This window comes from Cydia fagiglandana, chromosome 12 (genome assembly GCF_963556715.1).
Source record: "Cydia fagiglandana chromosome 12, ilCydFagi1.1, whole genome shotgun sequence".
Lineage (NCBI taxonomy): Eukaryota > Metazoa > Arthropoda > Insecta > Lepidoptera > Tortricidae > Cydia > Cydia fagiglandana.
Window position 1 is genome coordinate 12175020 of NC_085943.1, and position 20285 is coordinate 12195304.

Genomic DNA, 20285 nt, shown 5'->3' on the forward strand with positions numbered 1-20285 from the left:
ACTTACTAGGTACTCGTAACCTATAGCGGATGGTGCTGGGCCTAACATAATACGGCGTTGCATGAACAAGAGATTTCCTTTGGCAGGATTGGTCCTTAGGACCCAAGGATGGATTCAAGAAGTGGAGCCACCGAGATTTCAAAGGCTCTCAATTTGGTCTTGATACTCGTATCTAGACACGCGGCAGCGTGTCAAGCCAAGTTCAAGTCTATATCATTTAAGCTACTAGGCCAAGTTTGGTATCGTTTTCGTATAAATCGGGGGTGCCGAATACATTTATGATATCATAATGACACCATTCCGAAGTAAAAACACATAAAATATGAAAAAAATACTTTTTTTTAGGGTTCCGTACCTCAAAAGGAAAAAACGGAACCCTTATAGGATCACTCGTGCGTCTGTCTGTCCGTCCGTCTGTCACAGCCAATTTGCTCCGAAACTACTGGACCAATTAAGTTGAAATTTGGTACACATATGTAAGTCTGTGACCCAAAGACGAATGTAACGTCAACAAATGAGTTTTAAACATAAGGGCTACTTTTGGGGGGTAAAAGATAGAATTTAAAAACAAAGTTTTGCAAACTATGTCGTGTTACATATCAAACGAAAGAGCTCATTGTGAAAATCTCAAATATATTTTTTTTATAAATTTTCAATAAAAAATTTAGAAGTCAACCAAGAAATAAGACAAAAAATGACCATTCCCCCCCCTCTATCTCCGAAACTACAGGGTCTAAAATTCTGAAAAAATTACTCATAATAGTCCTTTACCTAACGATGACAGGAAAACCTGTTAGAAATCTACAGTCAAGCGTGAGTCGGATTTAAGAATAAAAATGTGGTTTAGGTTTTTTAGGGACACAGCCGCAATGGTTTAAGTGAAACGTGATGTAGACAGCTATTTGCGAAGGCGCTAGGCTGATATCCGCATAAGGCCGAAGGCCCGAAGCGTCCCGAAGAGGCGTGCCATTCCGACTCACGCTTGAAGCTAACTTCAAGCATGAGTCGGAATGACGACAAAAAATGCGACTATAGTTAGACCGTAAAAAGTCTGCAGCGATTTTGATAGCCCACGCAGTGCAAGTGTCATATTAAACGTTAAACTTCTATGAAATTATGACGTATTAATAACACTTAGGTACACTGCGTGGGCTATCATATCCGCTGCAGACTTTTATTGGTGTGACTATAGGCTGTATCTGGCACACAGCCGCATTGGTACAAGTGTAGTACTGATTGATTAGGTTACTATTGTTACGTGTTTTAAAAAGCACTAAACAGGGTGGCCGAAAATTAACTAAGTGTATTCCCGTTGCCAACGTGCAACCCCGAAATTGCGAGGAAAAATTTGGCTGTTTCATACATTTTGGCTGGTCCGTTTTCTACGGGAGGATACATTTTTTTTCGCGATTTCGGGGTTGGGGTCCCATAGTAAAAGTTGTAAAGCTCAGTATAATCCGAAAACCTCCCTGGCTACGGGAATGCACTTATTTTTTGGCCACCCTGTAGGTATTATCTCTCTTCGGCCTTTTAAAACACTTGCGGAAGTTGTAGGAAGCGTGACTCGTCGGACGCTCCGAGCTATCAGCCCTAGGCGGAGCTCGGTCTTCAGTCTTCGCATTTGGACACCTTGTACTACTGTTCGGCATTTAACCTTCCTAAGCTACTTTGCATAGTTGCAGAGATAATATAAGCCACCACGCCAGAAAACTTCATGTTACATCTGGTTTTTGATTGACCCATTCGGGTTTTTCAAGACGTTTCACTCACGTCACGTTTGATGTACAAAAAAAAATTGTTGAAAATTGTGTGATGTACGGAACCCTTGAAACGCGAGTCCGAACTCGCACTTGACCAGTTTTTTTTTTAATTTCTCTTCTCGCTTAAACTGCTGAACCAATTCAGTTAAAATTTGGTACAGAGGTTGCCCTTGGATAGTTGGGACTTGGATTTACCAGGAAATAACATAGCATACTTTTAATCTCAAAAATCATCCCTTAAGGGTGTGAAAAGGGAGGAGGAAATTTGTATGGGGATTCAATAACCGCTCAACCGACTTAGATAAAATTTGGTATAGAGATAGTTTGAGTCCCGGGGAAGAACATAGGATAGTTTTTATCCCAAAAAAAATACCTTAAAAATGAATGGTAAGGTGTAGGATTGTATGGGAAATCAATAAACGCTGAACCGATTTCGATGAAATCTATGTCTACATCTTTGATTTAGTTGAAAATGATACTAACCTTGACTTAGAACCTAAACTTAAAGAATTATTAACCTCAGACGTCGCAGACGCTTAAAAACCCCCCACCCTCACCTGCATCAAAAATCTGGGTGACTCCACTTCTTAAATCCATCCTTGGGTCCTAAGGACCAATCCTGCCAAAGGAAATCTCTTGTTCATGCAACGCCGTGGTTGACCTTTTTATGCTCTGAGCACACTCAACGAAATGGGGATGAAGTGAGGTAAAATTGTAAAATATGAGTTTTATTAAGTCGACTTAATAAAACTCAAAGATATAAGGGCCCACTAAAGGCCCATACAGAGTGTTACACAGACTCTTGATTTGAATAAAATAACCACCCATTAAGGAGTTTTTGATTCAGACTAATAGATGTGTGGTGCAATAAATAGAGGCGCCTCGCCAGACAGCGGCGAGCGAGGTCGTCGCTCATAATTGCTTGCATCGCAGACCGCAGGTGAATACCCTCACCCGCAGCTTTTACCGGCTGTCGAATTTCATTAGGTATTAACTAATATACTTAAAAAGCGGTGGTGGCCGAGTGGATATGACGTCCGACTTTCAATCCGGAGGCGCGGGTTCAATAACAAATCCTGGCTAGACGTACCAATGAGATTTTCGGAACTTATGTATGGTCAGCCAAGAAAGTGGTCTACCACTTTTCGACTCTATCATCTGATTGATCTAGACACAAGCCAAGTTCAAAAGAAAAATACTGGCGACGCAGCGGCTGTAGTTTCGGAGATAAAGGGGGGGGGGGGGGCGGAATGGTAACATTTTTCCTATTTTCTTGAATTGATATTGATTCTAAACTATTTATTTTTAAAACTTAACTACCTATACACTACTTTAATAAACTAAACTAGTTTATTTTTTAAACTATTTTTGTTTATACCTAAGTATATAAAAATATTTTCCTACATTTGACATAAGTATATAACAGGATATAGTTTGCAAAAATTTGTTTTTTAACTGTTTCATTTACCCTCAAAAGTGCCCCCAATGTTTAAAATTCATTTATTTACGTTACATGTCCGTCTTTGGGTCACAAACTTACATATGTGTAAGTACCAAATTTGTCAAAACTGCCTCGAAATGCTACGGTGCCTAATATGGCGTTGTGAGAAAGTTAACTATACGTGAAGGTAAAGGGGCATCATAGTTTTTAAAATGCCAAAAAGAATGCTAGCAAAATACAGTGAACGTCGCGATTCCACCTTCATTAACCCGCTATTCACAAATTACGTCATACAAATATTATTGTATAATGTAAATAATAAAAATTTTGAGCAATGTCACTACTTGTTTATCGCCGCTGGTCGGACAGCTGCTTAAGGGTCTCATTAGTGTAAAAATTAAGAAACAGCAGCAAATACTGAATTAGTGAAGTAGGTAATAAATACATCACATCAAACGAAACGTCTTTATTTTGTAAATGTCGATGCGTAATGTCGACAATACTTTCTTGAATTAATTTCTATTAATTTATGTACCTATGTGTACTATGTGTAGGTATAAATACAGCTACGAGTAAGTCGAGTAACAAGCGTTTGTCAAAAAACAGTTTAATAAAAAAATGTGGTCGGTAAAAAATCTAATATTTTGTACAGACATTGCATTGATAATAGTTATTTTTATGGACTAGTAGGATGAAATATAGGTTACAAGGGTACCTTCAATTCCCAACAATTTACTTACTAAATAACATGAGATCGCATTAGTACGAGTACCATCATCATCATCACACATAATGTAAAACGTTACAGTTTTGTTTTATAAGGTAAACGTACTGGTGTTCGACGCGGCCCCAGTACATGTCATCTTGAAACTTAAGTCATTGTCAATGGAGGTGATAGCAAGGTGTCATCTATTGGGCATTAGCATGTCGAGCACCAGGACGTTTACCTTATAGAAATCAAATAACATTTTCATTCCTACATGAAGCAGAACATGTCTGTTTTCTAAATCTCAATTCTTGCACATGATAAGCAATCAATTTACATGCAGTCACTAGGTATAGGTAGTCGATTGTGTTTAGAACTTAATTTAGGAATTTTAAAGCATTTCAAAAATAGTTATTCATCGGCGATCAGCAATGAACTATGAAATTTCCAATACAAACAATTTAGCGACGTTAATGGCGCCGACCCTTATAGTTATCTGTTCATCACTCCTTTATCACCCAGCCGAATTCCTTCATCTCCCGATCGAAGGCCTCGTCTCTGTACTTTCTGATCTTGTTGAGCCAGGTCCCGATGGTGGCGTGGTGCCGGCACGTGCCGCCGTACCGCGGCGGGAGGCACGCGGGGTCCACCAGCCGGCGCAGCGACTCCAGGTCGTGGCCGTGGAAGTGGATCACCTTCCACGCCTTCTTGGGGATGAAGCGCTTGAAGAGGAAGAAGAAGGTGTTGAGAAGCCAGTTGTAGTTGACGATGTGGCAGGAATTCATCACGCAAGGGATCGCCAGCTGGAAAATCAGGGAATGAGGATAAACGAGCTTATCAGTTCCAGATTCTGGGTGTACAAATTGTAGGTTTAAAATTGGAAAAATACCAGTTTCTTTGTCTATGGAGTTAATAGGGTATTGAGCTGAACGGATGATGGGTATACACCATAAAATTGATACCTAACTTGATTTTCAAGGAATTTCTTAGACACTTATACCTTAAATCCTTAGCGCAAGACCTAGTTAAGAAAAACATATATTTAACAATTATTTAGACAAAACAATTTGGGTTTGTACATAAATAACAATCATCTCCTATGAAACTACTCGTATAATCATGCACGTTGCCCCATCAGGTATTTCTTCAGATCAGACACTGCAGTTGTTGCAGCCGGATTGTGTCGCAGTAGATTGATGTTTCTTCTTCCTGGCGTTATCCCGGCATTTTGCCACGGCTCATGGGAGCCTGGGGTCCGCTTGACAACTAATCCCATGATTTGACGTAGGCACTAGTTTTTACGAAAGCGACTGCCATCTGACCTTCCAACCCAGAGGGGAAACTAGGTCTTATTAGGATTAGTCCGGTTTCCTCACGATGTTTTCCTTCACCGAAAAGCGACTGGCAAATATCAAATGATATTTCGTACATAAGTTCCGAAAAACTCATTGGTACGAGCCGGGGTTTGAACCCGCGACCTCCGGATTGAAAGTCGCACGCTCTTACCGCTAGGCCACCAGCGCTTCAGATACAGAGAGAGGCAGGCAGTAGATTGATGTTTGTTATGTAATAATGTTACTTACATACTCGCAACTGATGATTGAGGTATCATCTATGTTCCTGCGCGTTATCTAAAGGTCTAAGGATAAACCAAAAGAGGATACGGAAGGAGAAACGACTGACCTTATAAATATCATTACTATTAATTATTATAACGCGAAAAAATAGTAACAGTGTTTTATGATTTTATATTTATGCTATGCATTTTAATTTTACCAGGAACGATGTAATTTTTCATAGAAAGTTGACGGAATTATATGTAGAGCTCTAAGACTAAATTTGCTTAAAGTCTAGCATAGGCCTTCTATAACTACCTACTCATAAAGCCAAACTATTTCCTGTATTAAGAACTCAATCAGTCAGGGTTGAAAAAAGGCGTAAGAACTTACCCCCATGAGGCAGACGATCTGGTAGGCGATGGTGGGCGTGAGCGTGGCCACGTGCTTCATGGTGATGCCGGCCATGTCCACGATCACGGTGCCGCCCACCACCTACAACATGTACAATTGTCATACATCTCTCAGAGAAAGAGAGAAGCTTATGTTCTATACAATGAGAGAGAGATGCCTAGCGCTCAAAGGCCAGTCCACACCGAATGCGTAGGGGTGCTGCACACAACTACGGTTACGTCGACCCACACGTGCTGCACACATCACGCAAGCGGTGTACCATCTCTCATAAGCATGTGTGTATTACGTACACACGCATGATGCGCACGCATCTGGCGTGCACAGGCGTTAAACCAACTTGTGTTTTAATGTGGCACATGTTGGAAGTGTTTTTTGTAGTCATAAAAAATGCATACACATATGTTTATTCGTAAAATGTGATGAAGTACCTGTATCTTGGGCGAGCGCAGCCCGATCTCCATCATGGCCATTGCCACCCTCACCAGCTCCTCCACGGGGTAGTCGTCGGGGTCCCATGTTCCTGGACAAACACAACATTACTATTAAAACATATTTCTATGCATGTCTATTGTAAAGAGTTTATTGTATTTTTGTTAATCCGTGTAGTGTAGGTGAGGTCACAGGTGAGGTGGACCGAGGACAGCGTTCCAAATTTTCTACTTAATTTAATCTCAACCAATTTTTTTAATCTTATAGGTATTAATCATAAAGTAGGTATGGCGGTCACGCCTAGGTATGGTTGAATAAGTCAGTCTAAGTTTACCAGTCAACGGAGTCTTTTACTCACCCTACCCAGTTCCGCTAAAGTAGGTAATTGTGTAGTTAATTGTTTTACCGTTGATGATTAAACAAATAATCGGGCTATACGAGTATTATATTGAATTAGACAGGTTCCGAACATAATGAAATGAATTAATTCATGTGTTCGGAACTTCATTGGAACTTAACTACATGACATTGTTAAATGAATGCCTGCATGATTAGGTACATAATATTGGCTTGATAGAAAACCAATTTAAAAATGTACCAATAAAATCAACACTAACACAATCTGAACATAAATAAATAGGTAAGCACAGTGGTAGTACTGGTAGTGGTACAATGTAAAAAAAAGTATCGTTCGCAGAAACCGAAGGCATGACCTCCATGTGGGTGCTCGCGGCGTCTCTGGGCCGGTCGGGCCGGGCTGGTCGCTGGTGGTAGAGGCCGACCGGTTCGTTACGTTACAGTACGTTATGCATAACCGGCGCACACACGTTTTGATTGGCTGCCGAGTTCGCGGTCGAGGCGCCGGCGCCGGCGCATGGATTGAGATTATATTGAATTGTATTTGTAGTGCGGCCGTTTTGACTATTAGGCGTATTCCAATTTTCTGTGTAAACTGAAAAGTGATATTTCTTCAGCCAAAAACATCACTTTTGACACTGGCAGATCCGATATCTAATTCAGAGCTTTCTCTTTATCTCAGAAAATTAACTACCCATAATACTGGTTTTGTCCAATTTGTACTAAAATCGGTCGGACTGACGATACTAAATTTTAAAATGTGTTTTAGAATCTGGTTTGTCAAAACAACTGCTTATTTTTAAAGTTTTGCAATACAGTTTTGTAAAATATAAAATATTCCCAAGCCTCTCAATGTTTCTTTTAATATTAAACTCTTTCATAAAACAGAGGAAAGACTGGGAAGGACGGAGAGGAAGTAAGTACCTACTTATTCTTTGTTATTAATTACCCCGTATGAAATTTTAATAAGGTTTATTGTTGTCTTTAAAATGTAGGTAAGTATGATAGAAGTCTACTATAGTAAGTATATTTTGGATTTGGATTATATTCTAAAATCTGAATGCTGTCTGTAGATTTGAGCGTTACGTGTTACGCAATGGATGCTAGCGACCGATCGAGTGTATTATTATAAATTATAAATGTTAATAAACCTAACGGTTGAATTTCTACCAACACTCAATTGACGAATTTATTAGGTATTTATGTTTTATATTATACGATCGAATCAGTACGAGTACTATATTATAAATTCGGAAGTAACTCTATCTGTCTGCTCTTGTCCTCTTCACGCTTGAACCCCTGAACAGATTTGAAGAAATTTGGTACCTAGGTATGGAGACAGTTTGTGGCCCGAGGAAGTATACAGGGTGGAAAGATAAGTCGGGCCCTGGAGGGAAACTACCTTAAATCCTTAAGCTAGCTCATTTTACTTAAAGGAGACATTCCTTTATTTTTAAAAAGAAACAAAACTGCATTCAAAGTATTATTCTATTTTTCTTTAATTTGGCTTGCCTAAAAAAATCTTAAGTACTAAATATTAGATTTTATGGATATTTTGTACGACAGACGAGTGTAAGACCTAATGTTTCTTGGAGAAATGTTGTCATTAACATTAACTGTATCGACTAGTAGAATAAAATTGGGAGTTTTTATTTTTTTGAATTTTTAGTCGGTTCGAGTCCCGGGCGAGGCAAGCGAGTTTTAGAAAATCTTTGAATGCAGTTTTGTATCTTTTTAAAAATAAAGGAATGTCTCCTTTAAGTAAAATGAGCCAGCTTAAGGATTTAAGGTAGTTTCCCTCCAGGGCCCGACTTATCTTTCCACCCTGTATAGAGTAGTTTGATCATCCCATACAGACGAAGTCGCGGGCAGAAGCTAGTATAAAATATTACTAAGTAATTGTGTTTCCTGCACACTGTTTTCTTTTTAATAATCTCTGTGCATTGATACACCTGCCGTGCCAGGGCCGTCTTAAACTATGCTGGCCCTTGGGCATAATTATATATGAAATTGGGGCCCTTTTGGAAAGTAAAGTAAACAAATTGAACTAATTTTTTTTTACTTTGATCTTCAATTTATTATGAGATATTATTAGAGAACCCTTTTACTTGCGAATCAAATGACGATCGGATCATTTATAACTTATAACATCTTTGTGAGATAACCTTTTAAAATTTTAAACTACTCAAAATGCAAATTTAACTTGAAATGATCGCACTCACAGTTGTTCTGAGAAGCAACTCGTATTTTTCCTGCGGCCATATTTCTACCAAATTATGACTGAGAATAGGGATGTTTCCTGTATTTAACAGGTCCACCGCTGGGCAACACTCACCGAACCGCAGTATAGTCACGCGGCCGACGCCCGGCCGGTCCAGCATGCAGCCCTCGTACGCGCAGCCCACGCGGGCCAGCCCCCACAGGTCCACGTCCCGGTACAGCTCGGGGTACTCCTCCAGGAACCGGCAGTAACGGACCAGCTGTGGCACAAAGGATAAAATCGTTGTTGCCGGGATACACTTCAAACATGCAGGAGTTTGTACCTAGTGCTACTACTACGTTGACGTTGAGTTATTTTTGGCGATTCAGTTTTCAAATTTTTTTTAATGGCGGAGCCGTGGGGCTTCGTGTGGCCGACAACTCGCAGAGCCGCATCGATAGTATTAATGTAGGTGTGAACTATGTAGTTTGTAAGTAATGTTTAACTTTTTGTGTAAAGGGTGTAACGAAAAAAAAACTGTAATCTTCAAATGAAAAATTGATGCAATTAATTGAATTAATTATCAGTTTTTATTATTATTATATTTTCTGTAGGAGTGATAGGCAGCTTTTTCCTAGCGCATTCAGTGACAGCTATTTACGGACCCGTTATTCATATTTGCCTGCACCATCTATGTATTTTGTTTATAGTTCGTTTCACTTTAGCCGAATATTTACCCCAATTTTTTACGATAAATATGACGGGCATGCGGGGGCGGGCGAAAATTCTATTAACAATATTTCTGATGGGTCACTTGTTCCTAGAGGTCTGCCGCTTCGAGACCTCTGTTCAAGAGACAAATTACTAAATTAGTAGTATGGTTATTATGAAATGCACGAATCTACGAGGTAAGCAAGCATGGAGTATGTTGAAAATTTTCTTGCCATTAGGAACAGACCAAATTTCAGTGATCTCTTCTATTCAGCGGTGTAACGTCGCATGGCGTAAAACCAGAATTATTTGCACTAAAATATATAATCTAATAATAGGACTTTTAAAGCTTGTGTGTTGTGTGAATAAACAATAAACCTGTTTGTGCGCGCGCGGCACGACGAAGCGTCGCGCGCGCAGGAACCGCAGCAGGAACGCGTCGTCCATGCGCCTGGGCGCGCACTCCCCGCGCTCTGGAACACATCATGTAACACAATCACCATAACACAACGGTACGGTAGGGTCGGGAGGTACACAATTACGCTTGTATTTCGCTTTCTGTGTATTTTTTAGCTTAATGGTGCACAATAAAGAATACTTATTTACTTACTTACCTACTTACAATCATTAAAATGCTTTTAAGCTAATTTTTCGGTACTCACGTATATTTAGTCACTCGCATGACATGCGACATTAACGTGATCATCCAATTCTGAGGTTCATCGAGAGAGAGGTAGAGAGACAAAATGACGAACAAACGAAATATTCCCTCAGATTGCCCGCATAGATAGGCTGGTCGCGCACCTCTGGCTTTGCATGTCAGCTTTAGGTGTCGCGTTTAAAGCGAACTTGCATGAGTTGCGGTAATTCAATGCGCATGTACCTAAAGCTAAAATGCGCGCGCAGCACGCGAGCGGCAGATTTGTGACACGTTCGTTCGTTTGGAAGTGCTGACGCGCATTTCGGCCTTCACGAAACATCATCATCGAGCGTATTATGGTCACATACTTAAAGCGTGTCTTATAATATAGCCCTCATTTAAGGGGTTTCTACAACTCCAGAGCCTCGCCAAAACCCCCAAACCTGCCAAAGGACCAAAAATCCTGACACGTCAGAGGAAAACCTGACTTGTGGCAATAATCCTACATACAAACGCCCGGTAGGTATAAGAAAGTGACGTAGGTGGTTTACTAATATGTGGCCGAAAATTGTATGGCAAATTATTAGAGATGCAACGGATAGTTGTTTGGCCGGATACCGGATACCAGATATCCGGCCTGGACACTGGCCGAATATCCGGTATCCGGCCACCGGATATTCGGCCGGCGGAACTATGCCTACATTTCAGTTTTTCAGGTGCGCATTCTGCAGGTTTCACCTGTTTCCTAGTAAACGTTCGCGCGGACTCTTTTTAACCAACTTCCAAATCCCAAAGGAGGAGGTTATCAATTCGATTGTATGTTTTTTTTTATTTTTTTTTTTTTATTTTTTTATTTTTTTTATGTTTGTTACTCCATATCTCCGTCATTACTGGACCGATTTTGAAAATTATTTTTGATTGTATGTATATGCATACAGATTGGTCCCGTTTTTGTCAAAATCCAGTTCTGATGATGGGATCCATGAGGAATCGACGGAACTCCTCAAATCTTAAAGGCATACATATGGTGATTTTTGTGTTTTTATCAACAAATCAAGCATATAGATTCAAAAACGTGACATTTGATGAAGTGGAACTGCTGATGATGATCAGAACAGAACTCTTCAACGACGCATAGTACATGTTTGGTGATTTCGAATTTCGATTTTGACTTGGACTGGGACCCGGACTCATACCCGGATCCGGTTCGGACCCGGACTCGGACTCGGACTCGGACCCGGACTCGGATCCGGACTCGGACCCGGACTCGGACCCGGACCCGGACTCGGACCCGGACTCGGACTCGGACCCGGACTCGGACCCGGACCCGGACTCGGACCCGGACTCGGACCCGGACCCGGACCCGGATTGGACCGGGACTCGGACCCGGACTCTGACTCAGAGACCCGGACCTTGACCTAAACCTAAACTAAATAAACCACTATGATTACCTACCACAAAATGTGGGTATGATGATGCCAAACCTTTCCCGCTCAAACTCCCGTACACCGCACCGCATGCGCCGTTAAGTGGGTTAGGTTAGGTTTGAACTGCGATCCTCACAGAACCGAACAAAAGTGGGTTAGGTTTGGTTAGAACTGCGAGTCTTACAGAAACGAAATGCTACTAGAAAAGTGGGTTTGATTAGGTTCGAACTGCGATCCTCACAGAACCGAACTGCTATTAGAGAAGTGGGTTAGGTTAGGCTAGATAACTACGACCCTTACGGAAACGAAATGCTACTAGAAAGTAGGTACTGGTTTTACCTCCTTTTCTACATAGTGCACCATCTACCATAATCTTTCACCGGGCCCCATAGAAGTCGGTTTTTTTTTCTTAAAAATTATCTATGTTCGAAATGAGTACGCGTGCAAGTCAGTGGAATGATTAAATTGTTTTAAAATAATAAACAAGTACGATTATGACCGTGTCTGTTTCTTAAATCCAATTTGTTTACTCCGAAATCAAGCAATGTTACTATTGTATATATATATGTATATGTCACTGTAAAAGCCCGAAGTACGGCAAAACCTAGGATTTACAGGTAAAACCTAGGATTTACCGATGCCGATCGGTAAAAGCCCGAAATGTTAAATCTTACTAGTTTACTTCGGGCTTTTACTAACACCGATATGGTAAATCCTAGGTCTTACCACGACAACCGGTAAAGTTTGAATCATGCACTGATTCTCAACCCCTCCCGCTCAAACCCCCGTACACCGCACCGCATGCACCGTTAAGTGGGTTAGGTTAGGTTTGGACTGCGATCCTCACAGAACCGAACAAAAGTGGGTTAGGTTAGGTTAGAACTGCGAGCCTTACAGAAACGAAATGCTACTAGAAAAGTGGGTGGTTTTACCTCCTTTCCTACATAGTACACCGTCTACCATAATCTTTCATGGGGCCCCATAGAAGTCGGTTTTTTTTCTTAAAATTTATCATCTAATAATCTCAAGAATCAGTGCATGATTCAAACTTTACCGATCGCCGTGGTAAGACCTAGGATTTACCATATCGGTGTTGGTAAAAGCCCGAAGTAAACTAGTAAGATTTATCATTTCGGGCTTTTACCGATCGGCATCGGTAAAAACAAGGATTTACCGGTAAAACCTAGGTTTGGCCGTACTTCGGGCTTTTACAGTAACATATATATTTTTCCTGTCTGTCAGATGGCAAACCAATGTTTCGCATATATAACATGTCGCAAATGATTATTAACAATATTATTGTACAACAAAATATTTAGTTGGTCTTTTTGTTTTTTTTTATCTATCTATTATCTTAGTTGGTCATGTTTAAAAATGTATTTTATTGTTATGTCGAATGTATTGATAGGCATAAATTATTTTTCGCCTAATATTGTGAATAACCTACCTATTTCTGGGAGCAGTTTCGTTTTTATGGTCATAAAAAATAACCCTAACCTACCTATCTCTGAGAGCAGTTTCGTTTTACGAGTCTTAAAAGAAATAACCCTAACCTACATATCTCTGGGAGCAGTTTCGTTTTACGGGTCATAAAAAAACTAACCATAACCTACCTATCTCTGGGAGCCGTTTCGTTTTACGGGTCATAAAAAAATATGTAACCCTAACCTACCTATCTCTGGGAGCAGCTTCGTTTTATGGGTCATAAAAAAATAACCATAACTTACCTATCTCTGGGAGCAGTTTCATTTATAGGGTCATAAAAAAATAACCCTAACCTACCTATCTCTGAAAGCAGTTTCGTTTTACAGGTCATAAAAAAAAACTCCAACCTACTTATCTCTGGGAGCAGTTTCGTTTTGCGGGTCATAAAAAATGCTAAATATAATTGTGATCAAATAAAAAGTATGCGAAGTTTCAATTTGGGCAATCGTTATTTAACAATAAATAGTTAGGTATAATAAAACATTTGCTTAGTGACTATTTTTCTAAATAAATCGTGGTAAAATGAACATCTGCTACATAAAATTTTGTGATCAAATAAAAATTATGCTAAATAATAATATGCTAAGCAATGGTTTGCCAACTAAAAGTACTGCAATAAGTTGGTTGGGAAGTGAAATTAGGCGAAAAATATTTCGGCGACCGACGTAGGTACTCGTATACTATAAGTATGCTATATCATATCATGTCTTGCCATCCTTGATAAAATGAAATCATAAAAATTACTTTGGGATTGCGACTGCAAGCAGGAAATGAAAAATATCTCGCTGTGTTTTTTTTAATAACTACTTTGTCAAATATTTAATATCTGAAAAATATGACTATGTACGGTAAAATCCAATAATTCATTTATGTTCAGATAATAACCTGCAAAATACGTACTTACCTATATTTCTTTAATTTACATATCTATACCTGAATGGACTACTTTTGTTTGTAAAACTATATATCGTTTACAGTCGGTATAGGAAAAAAATCTCAAGGACATTTCTACCATCTAAAAACCATTCACTCTCATATTGTAAACAGGTCATAATTATCAGCATCTAAGGCTCGTTGACACGCTTTAGTTTCCATATAAACATACCAAATTAACCTCCGATTTAATGCTCTAATCATTACCTACCGGTTATCTAAGGCTGTATTGCGGTGGTCGACCTAGGCAGCCTTCTAGTTATACAACGTTTAGTATGAAGTTCACCACAACATACACACCTATGATACCACAACATATATATTAGGCTTGAATTTTGGAGAGAGATGAATCAAACAAATTAAATCACAGAAAATATAGGTATATATATATATATAGCACTAGCACTGAGAAAAAAATCCTAAAATAACGCTGGCAGGTATACATCTACATATAACTCAATATGTATACAGGGTGATTCATGAGACGTGAGCAGGACTAATCCTGCACACTCAGTAACTGATAATTGATCGATCAACGTCGTATTTAGGTGAAACAACCACACTTTTTCCTATTTTTTACTTTTTGGCGAGGGTAAATTTACGGTCACCCTACAAGACCTAATGAATAAACATAAAACCTCTTTAACCGTAATTACAGCATTATGATTACGAAGAAAATAAACTGTAAAATTTGAGTGAGATACGAGTTTTCAAAAGTAACCAGACCGTGATGACATTCAATTTGACACAGAATATCGGTAGTTTAGTATTCTAATTGCAGGGTGACCATGCATGTCGTAAATAAATTAATAACTTATTTTTTTCAACACGACTAGAAAATTAACGTTAACCTCACTAATACTGGTACGAAACAGCTGCTTATAATATAATTTACGAAATGCGCAGTGTTAGTCCTGCTCACGTCTCCTGAATCACCCTGTCCCTGTATATTATATCGTTAAATTACATTAGGTCTTAGTTGATTTTGTATTATAACTATTATAGTAAAGTCATTGTTCTATCTGAAGTTAATCTCTTTTAATGCTTATATATATCATATGCTTAAATAAATAAACTAGTATATATATGTTTATGGATGGATAAGTGATAGAGAGAGATGACTAACGATACACTACGGAGCGTTAACGATTGGTACGTTGGCTATGCGGCCTGAACCGACTTATTATTTACGCCACTGAGAGAAGGTAACGATATGATTACAGCGCAGCGCAGCGCTGAACCCGTCGTCAGATGGTTATTATCATGCTGCCGAGCATTCGTTAACAGTATCGTCTCCATGTAGCTATACTTATATCTGAGCCATTATCATTATTTTTTAATTAGAAGGTCAACATTAGATAACATTATTACTCAATAAAAATATATTTTATCGACTCAAAAGTTTAGGATAAACTTATGCCTGTGGCTTACATTATCCAAAATGTAGGTATCCCCCAGCGCTGCAGCAGAGCCTCGTATAACCCAGTGGCATCCCTACTTAGTTGGTTCACTTGGTTCCTAGATTGCGCCAAGGCGTCAGGTACGACTCGTACCTAAGGTACGAGGACTTCGTTTTGCTGAAGGCTTTGATGAGCACTGTGGAATAGTTGAAACCTGTTGTTCCTCTCCAGAATTAAGCAGCTTAGTGATACCCCCCTCCCCCCTCCCGCAGACACAGCTATGTCCTCATCGTATACCATGTCGCGCAGCTCCTGGATGGCGGCGGGCCTGGTGACGGGATCCTCGTACGCCAGCTGCCACGTGCCCCCCCCCCTCTCGCAGACACAGCTATGTCCTCACCGTATACCATGTCGCGCAGCTCCTGGATGGCGGCGGGCCTGGTGACGGGATCCTCGTACGCCAGCTGCCACGTGCCCCCCCCCCTCTCGCAGACACAGCTATGTCCTCACCGTATACCATGTCGCGCAGCTCCTGGATGGCGGCGGGCCTGGTGGCGGGATCCTCGTGGACCAGCTGCCGCGCCAGCTCTTGCAGTTCTGGGTGCTCCTGCGTGTGCACCTCCGCCTCGAAGGCTATTTCCAGGAAGCACTCGAACATCTTGCTGTCGTCTGGTGGCTCTCACTCTGCAAATCATTATTTAACAATTAGAAATCATCTCAAAATGAATCTGTTGCCACTGATATATTATACAGTAGTAGGTAGCATCTAAAGTCGTTACACGCTTTTGATACGGTAGCTGGTGCAACTCAGCTCAAACGTTGGAATTCAAAAAAGGTAAAAACAATGAAATTAAGGTATATCGCGGTAGATCCGTTTGTGTAATTAAATAATGTGACATGTAATGTTAAGTTAATGTAAACAAGCAAGCAAGGTAAACTAAGTTAACCTTTCTCGATGTTTCTCGAAGTATAGGTAGCTACAACGTTTTGTTGACACCGTGGCCTCTAGTACCTAATATTAAAAGTATATAAGTAATTACAAGTTTCAATTGTATGAATCAGATTGATTTACTTTGGGTAGGTAAGTAGGTACTTAGCAAAAATCCCATTAAAAAAAAAGCGTGAGCGGAGTGGGTGTGAGCGCCCGGAATCGCGGATATCGTGTTTTTTAGGGTCCCGTACCCAAAGGGTAAAACGGGACCCTATTACTAAGACTCCGCTGTCCGTCCGTCCGTCTGTCACCAGGCTGTATCTCACGAACCGTGATAGCTAGACAGTTGAAATGGGTTGGACAGTTGGATGGGTGACCGTTTTTTATTTGCCGTTTTTTGCATTGTGGTACGGAACCTTTCGTGCGCGAGTCCGACTCGCACTTGTCCTTGATAAAAGTGTTAAAGTGCGTTTTAGACCCCTGTTCGGGATTTTTTTCTATCAGGCGAATATCTAAAAAATAATATTTCGAAATTTCGATGGAGTTACCTACTAGAGAAGTCTCAAGATTACTAATTAAATTTTTGGCAACCAGATTGTGATCTAAAAAAGCGCTATAATTATTCAAAAACAAAAACTGCTGGCTAAACCTACTGAAAGTACTGAACCTTAAAAATGACGTACCAATAATTATTTATATTTAATTTAAGTACATTTTATTTTATCTCAGAAAGGAGTTTAACGTGGGCGTTATAAAAAATAACTCGAGTTTTTTTTATACGTCGGTGGCATTCAAGCATAACGGCCGATTTATGAAAGCGGTCATCGTAGCTTATGGACGCCTTCAGTGTACATTTGCGTTGCTGACCTTTTAAAACACTATACCTACTCTCCATTTTTAGGGTTCCGTACCCAAAGGGTAAAACGGGACCCTATTACTAAGACTTCGCTGTCCGTCCGTCCGTCCGTCTGTCACCAGGCTGTATCTCACGAACCGTGATAGCTAGACAGTTGAAATTTTCACAGATGATGTATTTCTGTTGCCGCTATAACAACAAATACTAAAAACAGAATAAAATAAAGATTTAAATGGGGCTCCCATACAACAAACGTGATTTTTGACCAAAGTTAAGCAATGTCGGGAGTGGTCAGTACTTGGATGGGTGACCGTTTTTTTGCTTTTTTTTTGTTTTTTTTTTTTTTTGCATTATGGTACGGAACCCTTCGTGCGCGAGTCCGACTCGCACTTGCCCGGTTTTTGAAGATGCCCATAGTTCAGTCCTTCGACCAGACCTCGACATGAGCTCATCCCACCTTCGGAGCGTTCACGACAGGAAATTCGAGTAAAAACATTGCACACTCTACTATTGTTTACATTGCATATAGTGCTTGTCGCGTGCGTGGCAGTAGGTAGGTACTTAGTGGTAAAAACAGCGCAACGTCATGAGAACGAATAGTACCTACCTACCTACGTCGTTCGTGAGGTCGGAGATCAGGCTGCCAGTGCTACCTGCGAGGTTTCCTTGTAACGGCAACAGTTAATATTGTACCACCAGTTGTGACTTAACCGTTTAATGCCGAAGCTCCAGATTTGGTACTGGAGGTGCATGTTGTACAAACGGTTGTACTATCATGTGCAATAGAGTTATTGTATTTAGTAAAAGTAGAGTTGTTAAGGCAACAATATTATTACTGAACTCAACAGTAGGTACTCTAATTTATGTACCCTGACAGGCTCTATTAATATTTAGGTACTTACCTAGTACGTAGTATTGACCCATTATAATGTAAATACATTATATAAAAGTGGCAATATATACATATATAAAATTGCGATTAATATGATGTGTGCAGCTAATTCAAAACGGGACTTAATCGCGCATAATTATAGTTGGATGGTGTTTAGCAAAAATGAGCCATCCCACATCCATTTTGCAATGAAATGTCAACTTTAAACGTCAATTTATTGAGTTGACATCTTATTGAAAAATTTATGTGGGTTGACACATTATTGCTTATCAGCATCCAATTAAGCTTAAAATGTTGTTGATAATGTTTATTTATGTCAATGTAAGTGTTACCGTGAAAACCCATTTTTAGTGAAAACTCGTTTCCTTACTTAAAACTAGTTTTCCGTATATAACACCTTAATTAATAAACGTTTTAACTAGTCAAAACTAGTTTGCAAAGTGTCTCGTCGAAAACTAGTATTCACTAGTTTCAAAATTTAATTTAATTAACGTTATTATTATAAGCAAAACTGGCCGTATTTATGACCTTAAGCCTTTCATGTTACGGGACTGAGAAATGTTTGAAGTTATAATACTGGATATTACCGTGACTGCGCAACCTATTGTGCAGCAATCATCTCGCATGACATAGTCGCTTTTTGCTGGCGGCTATTAAAAGAAACTGACTTATTTCTTGATAATTCTCTTCCTGAAACACGTTACTATAATTACTCGATAATAACTTGATAAAAAAACTTGTTGCTGAGCAAAAAATCTTCCTTAATGAGCAGGGATCGGAAATTCGGATGCTTTTATACCTAAACTTAGCCAATTCCTGGAAAAAGCTCAGTAACTATGGAGTCGACTTCTTAAAAAAAAATAACTCAACAACAACGCGGTATAGGTACTGAGGCCGAAGTTTAGGTATAAAATCATACGAATTTCCGATTAAATGAGTAATATACAGAGCGTTTTTTTTAAATGGTTCTGTGGGCAGCTACTATAGGTCTCGTACACGCATTAGAAGAGTAAATTACTTACTTTGTTGTAAGCAGAAGTCATGAAAAGTAATAACTTGGGTACTTTTCATGACTTCTGTTTACAACAAAGTAAGGTCTTTTTGTCAGAGGTGGAGGTAATCCTCATTGGATACTGCCAGCCCGGTTTTGGCAGCATGTCCGACTCAGCTGGGATTGCTCCAGCTGCCTACGGACTAAAACCCTCCACCCTGTCCAGTGTTGTTTTCGAAAACGCGGCGCTATCGGTATACACGTTGTTTTCGGGTGTGTTACTGTGTGATCCGGGATATAGTGTTTGTGTAGTGTGAATGTAAAGGTCTATCCTTCTGATGACAAAAATTGGTCAGCTTAGATTTAAGTTTGTCAAGTTGACAGAGAGTGAAAAGTTAATCGGGGCCTATGTACTACAATAAAATTACTGATATTAAAAACTTTATTTTTATGAAATCATATTATATCACCCCACCATCATATCAAATTACTTACAGAAAATGCCTTGGTTAAAGTGTCGATAGAGACCTAATACAGTCAGCAGCAGAAATGTTAAAAATGATCTTGACGCGACTTTATTGTTAAGATTCTAATAGATTGTCAAGGTAATTTTGAACACCTCGCCCGCTTAACAATTTCTGCTGACTGTACAAAGCATGAGGATTGGGAAGTTTCGTACTAAAGGTATAATTGTCATCAAGGTTAGATGATGAAACGAATACCTACTCCGGATCTTAACAAAAGTTACGTCATAACGAAAAAAAACCGGAATATTTTTGATAAGTACTTATTTACAACCACAAACCATATAAAGTACCTTTCACTAGTTTCACTGTTACCTTCGGACGAGCCAAGTCAAATTTAACCGTATCCTGATCGAAATTAAACTTAACTAAAAGTCAAGGCATAGCCGAAATATGATAATTCAATTGTTTTGAAATGAAGGTTTCTCGCCATTATATACTTACATACAGCCAATATGATACAGTCGGCTGGACTATAATTATATGACAATATACCTAAGAAGAAATCTTCATTTTATGGTTGTACCTAATTGAAAAAATTATAAACCTAATTATTTTATTGGGGTTTTTTTATATATCGATAATTTATTAAAATAAAGTAAGATTTATATGTTTATTAAACCTAATAGGTG

General features: G+C 39.5%; 1 protein-coding gene and 1 long non-coding RNA gene across 3 annotated transcripts in view; one reads left to right on the forward strand and one right to left on the reverse strand.

The window, feature by feature from the left end:
• LOC134669671 (uncharacterized) overlaps positions 1-20285 on the forward strand; it is a 73012-nt gene that overhangs the window by 13086 nt on the left and 39641 nt on the right. The window lies entirely within an intron of this gene.
• Positions 3653-16143, reverse strand: LOC134669655 (clavesin-1-like). 2 transcript variants are annotated; one of them, XM_063527331.1, is made up of 6 exons: positions 15970-16143; positions 9953-10047; positions 8999-9143; positions 6306-6397; positions 5857-5958; positions 3653-4710 (listed from the first exon to the last, which is right to left on the reverse strand). In XM_063527331.1, the coding sequence occupies exons 1-6, from the start codon at positions 16115-16117 to the stop codon at positions 4411-4413; spliced, it is 882 nt and encodes a 293-aa protein (XP_063383401.1). In that variant the 5' UTR covers positions 16118-16143; the 3' UTR covers positions 3653-4410. The 2 variants fall into 2 exon arrangements, with proteins under 2 accessions (XP_063383401.1, XP_063383402.1); XM_063527332.1 differs by lacking the exon at positions 15970-16143 and adding an exon at positions 15860-15935.

Bases quoted from the DNA above. Each gene is read 5' to 3' on its own strand.
- LOC134669655 (XM_063527331.1), bottom strand. From the start codon at position 16,117: ATGTTCGAGTGCTTCCTGGAAATAGCCTTCGAGGCGGAGGTGCACACG. The intron at 10,048-15,969 runs GTGAGGACATAG...GATGTGTTCCAG, and splicing joins GCTGCGCGACATGGTATACG to AGCGCGGGGAGTGCGCGCCC. The intron at 5,959-6,305 runs GTACTTCATCAC...TACATGTTGTAG, and splicing joins TGCGCTCGCCCAAGATACAG to GTGGTGGGCGGCACCGTGAT.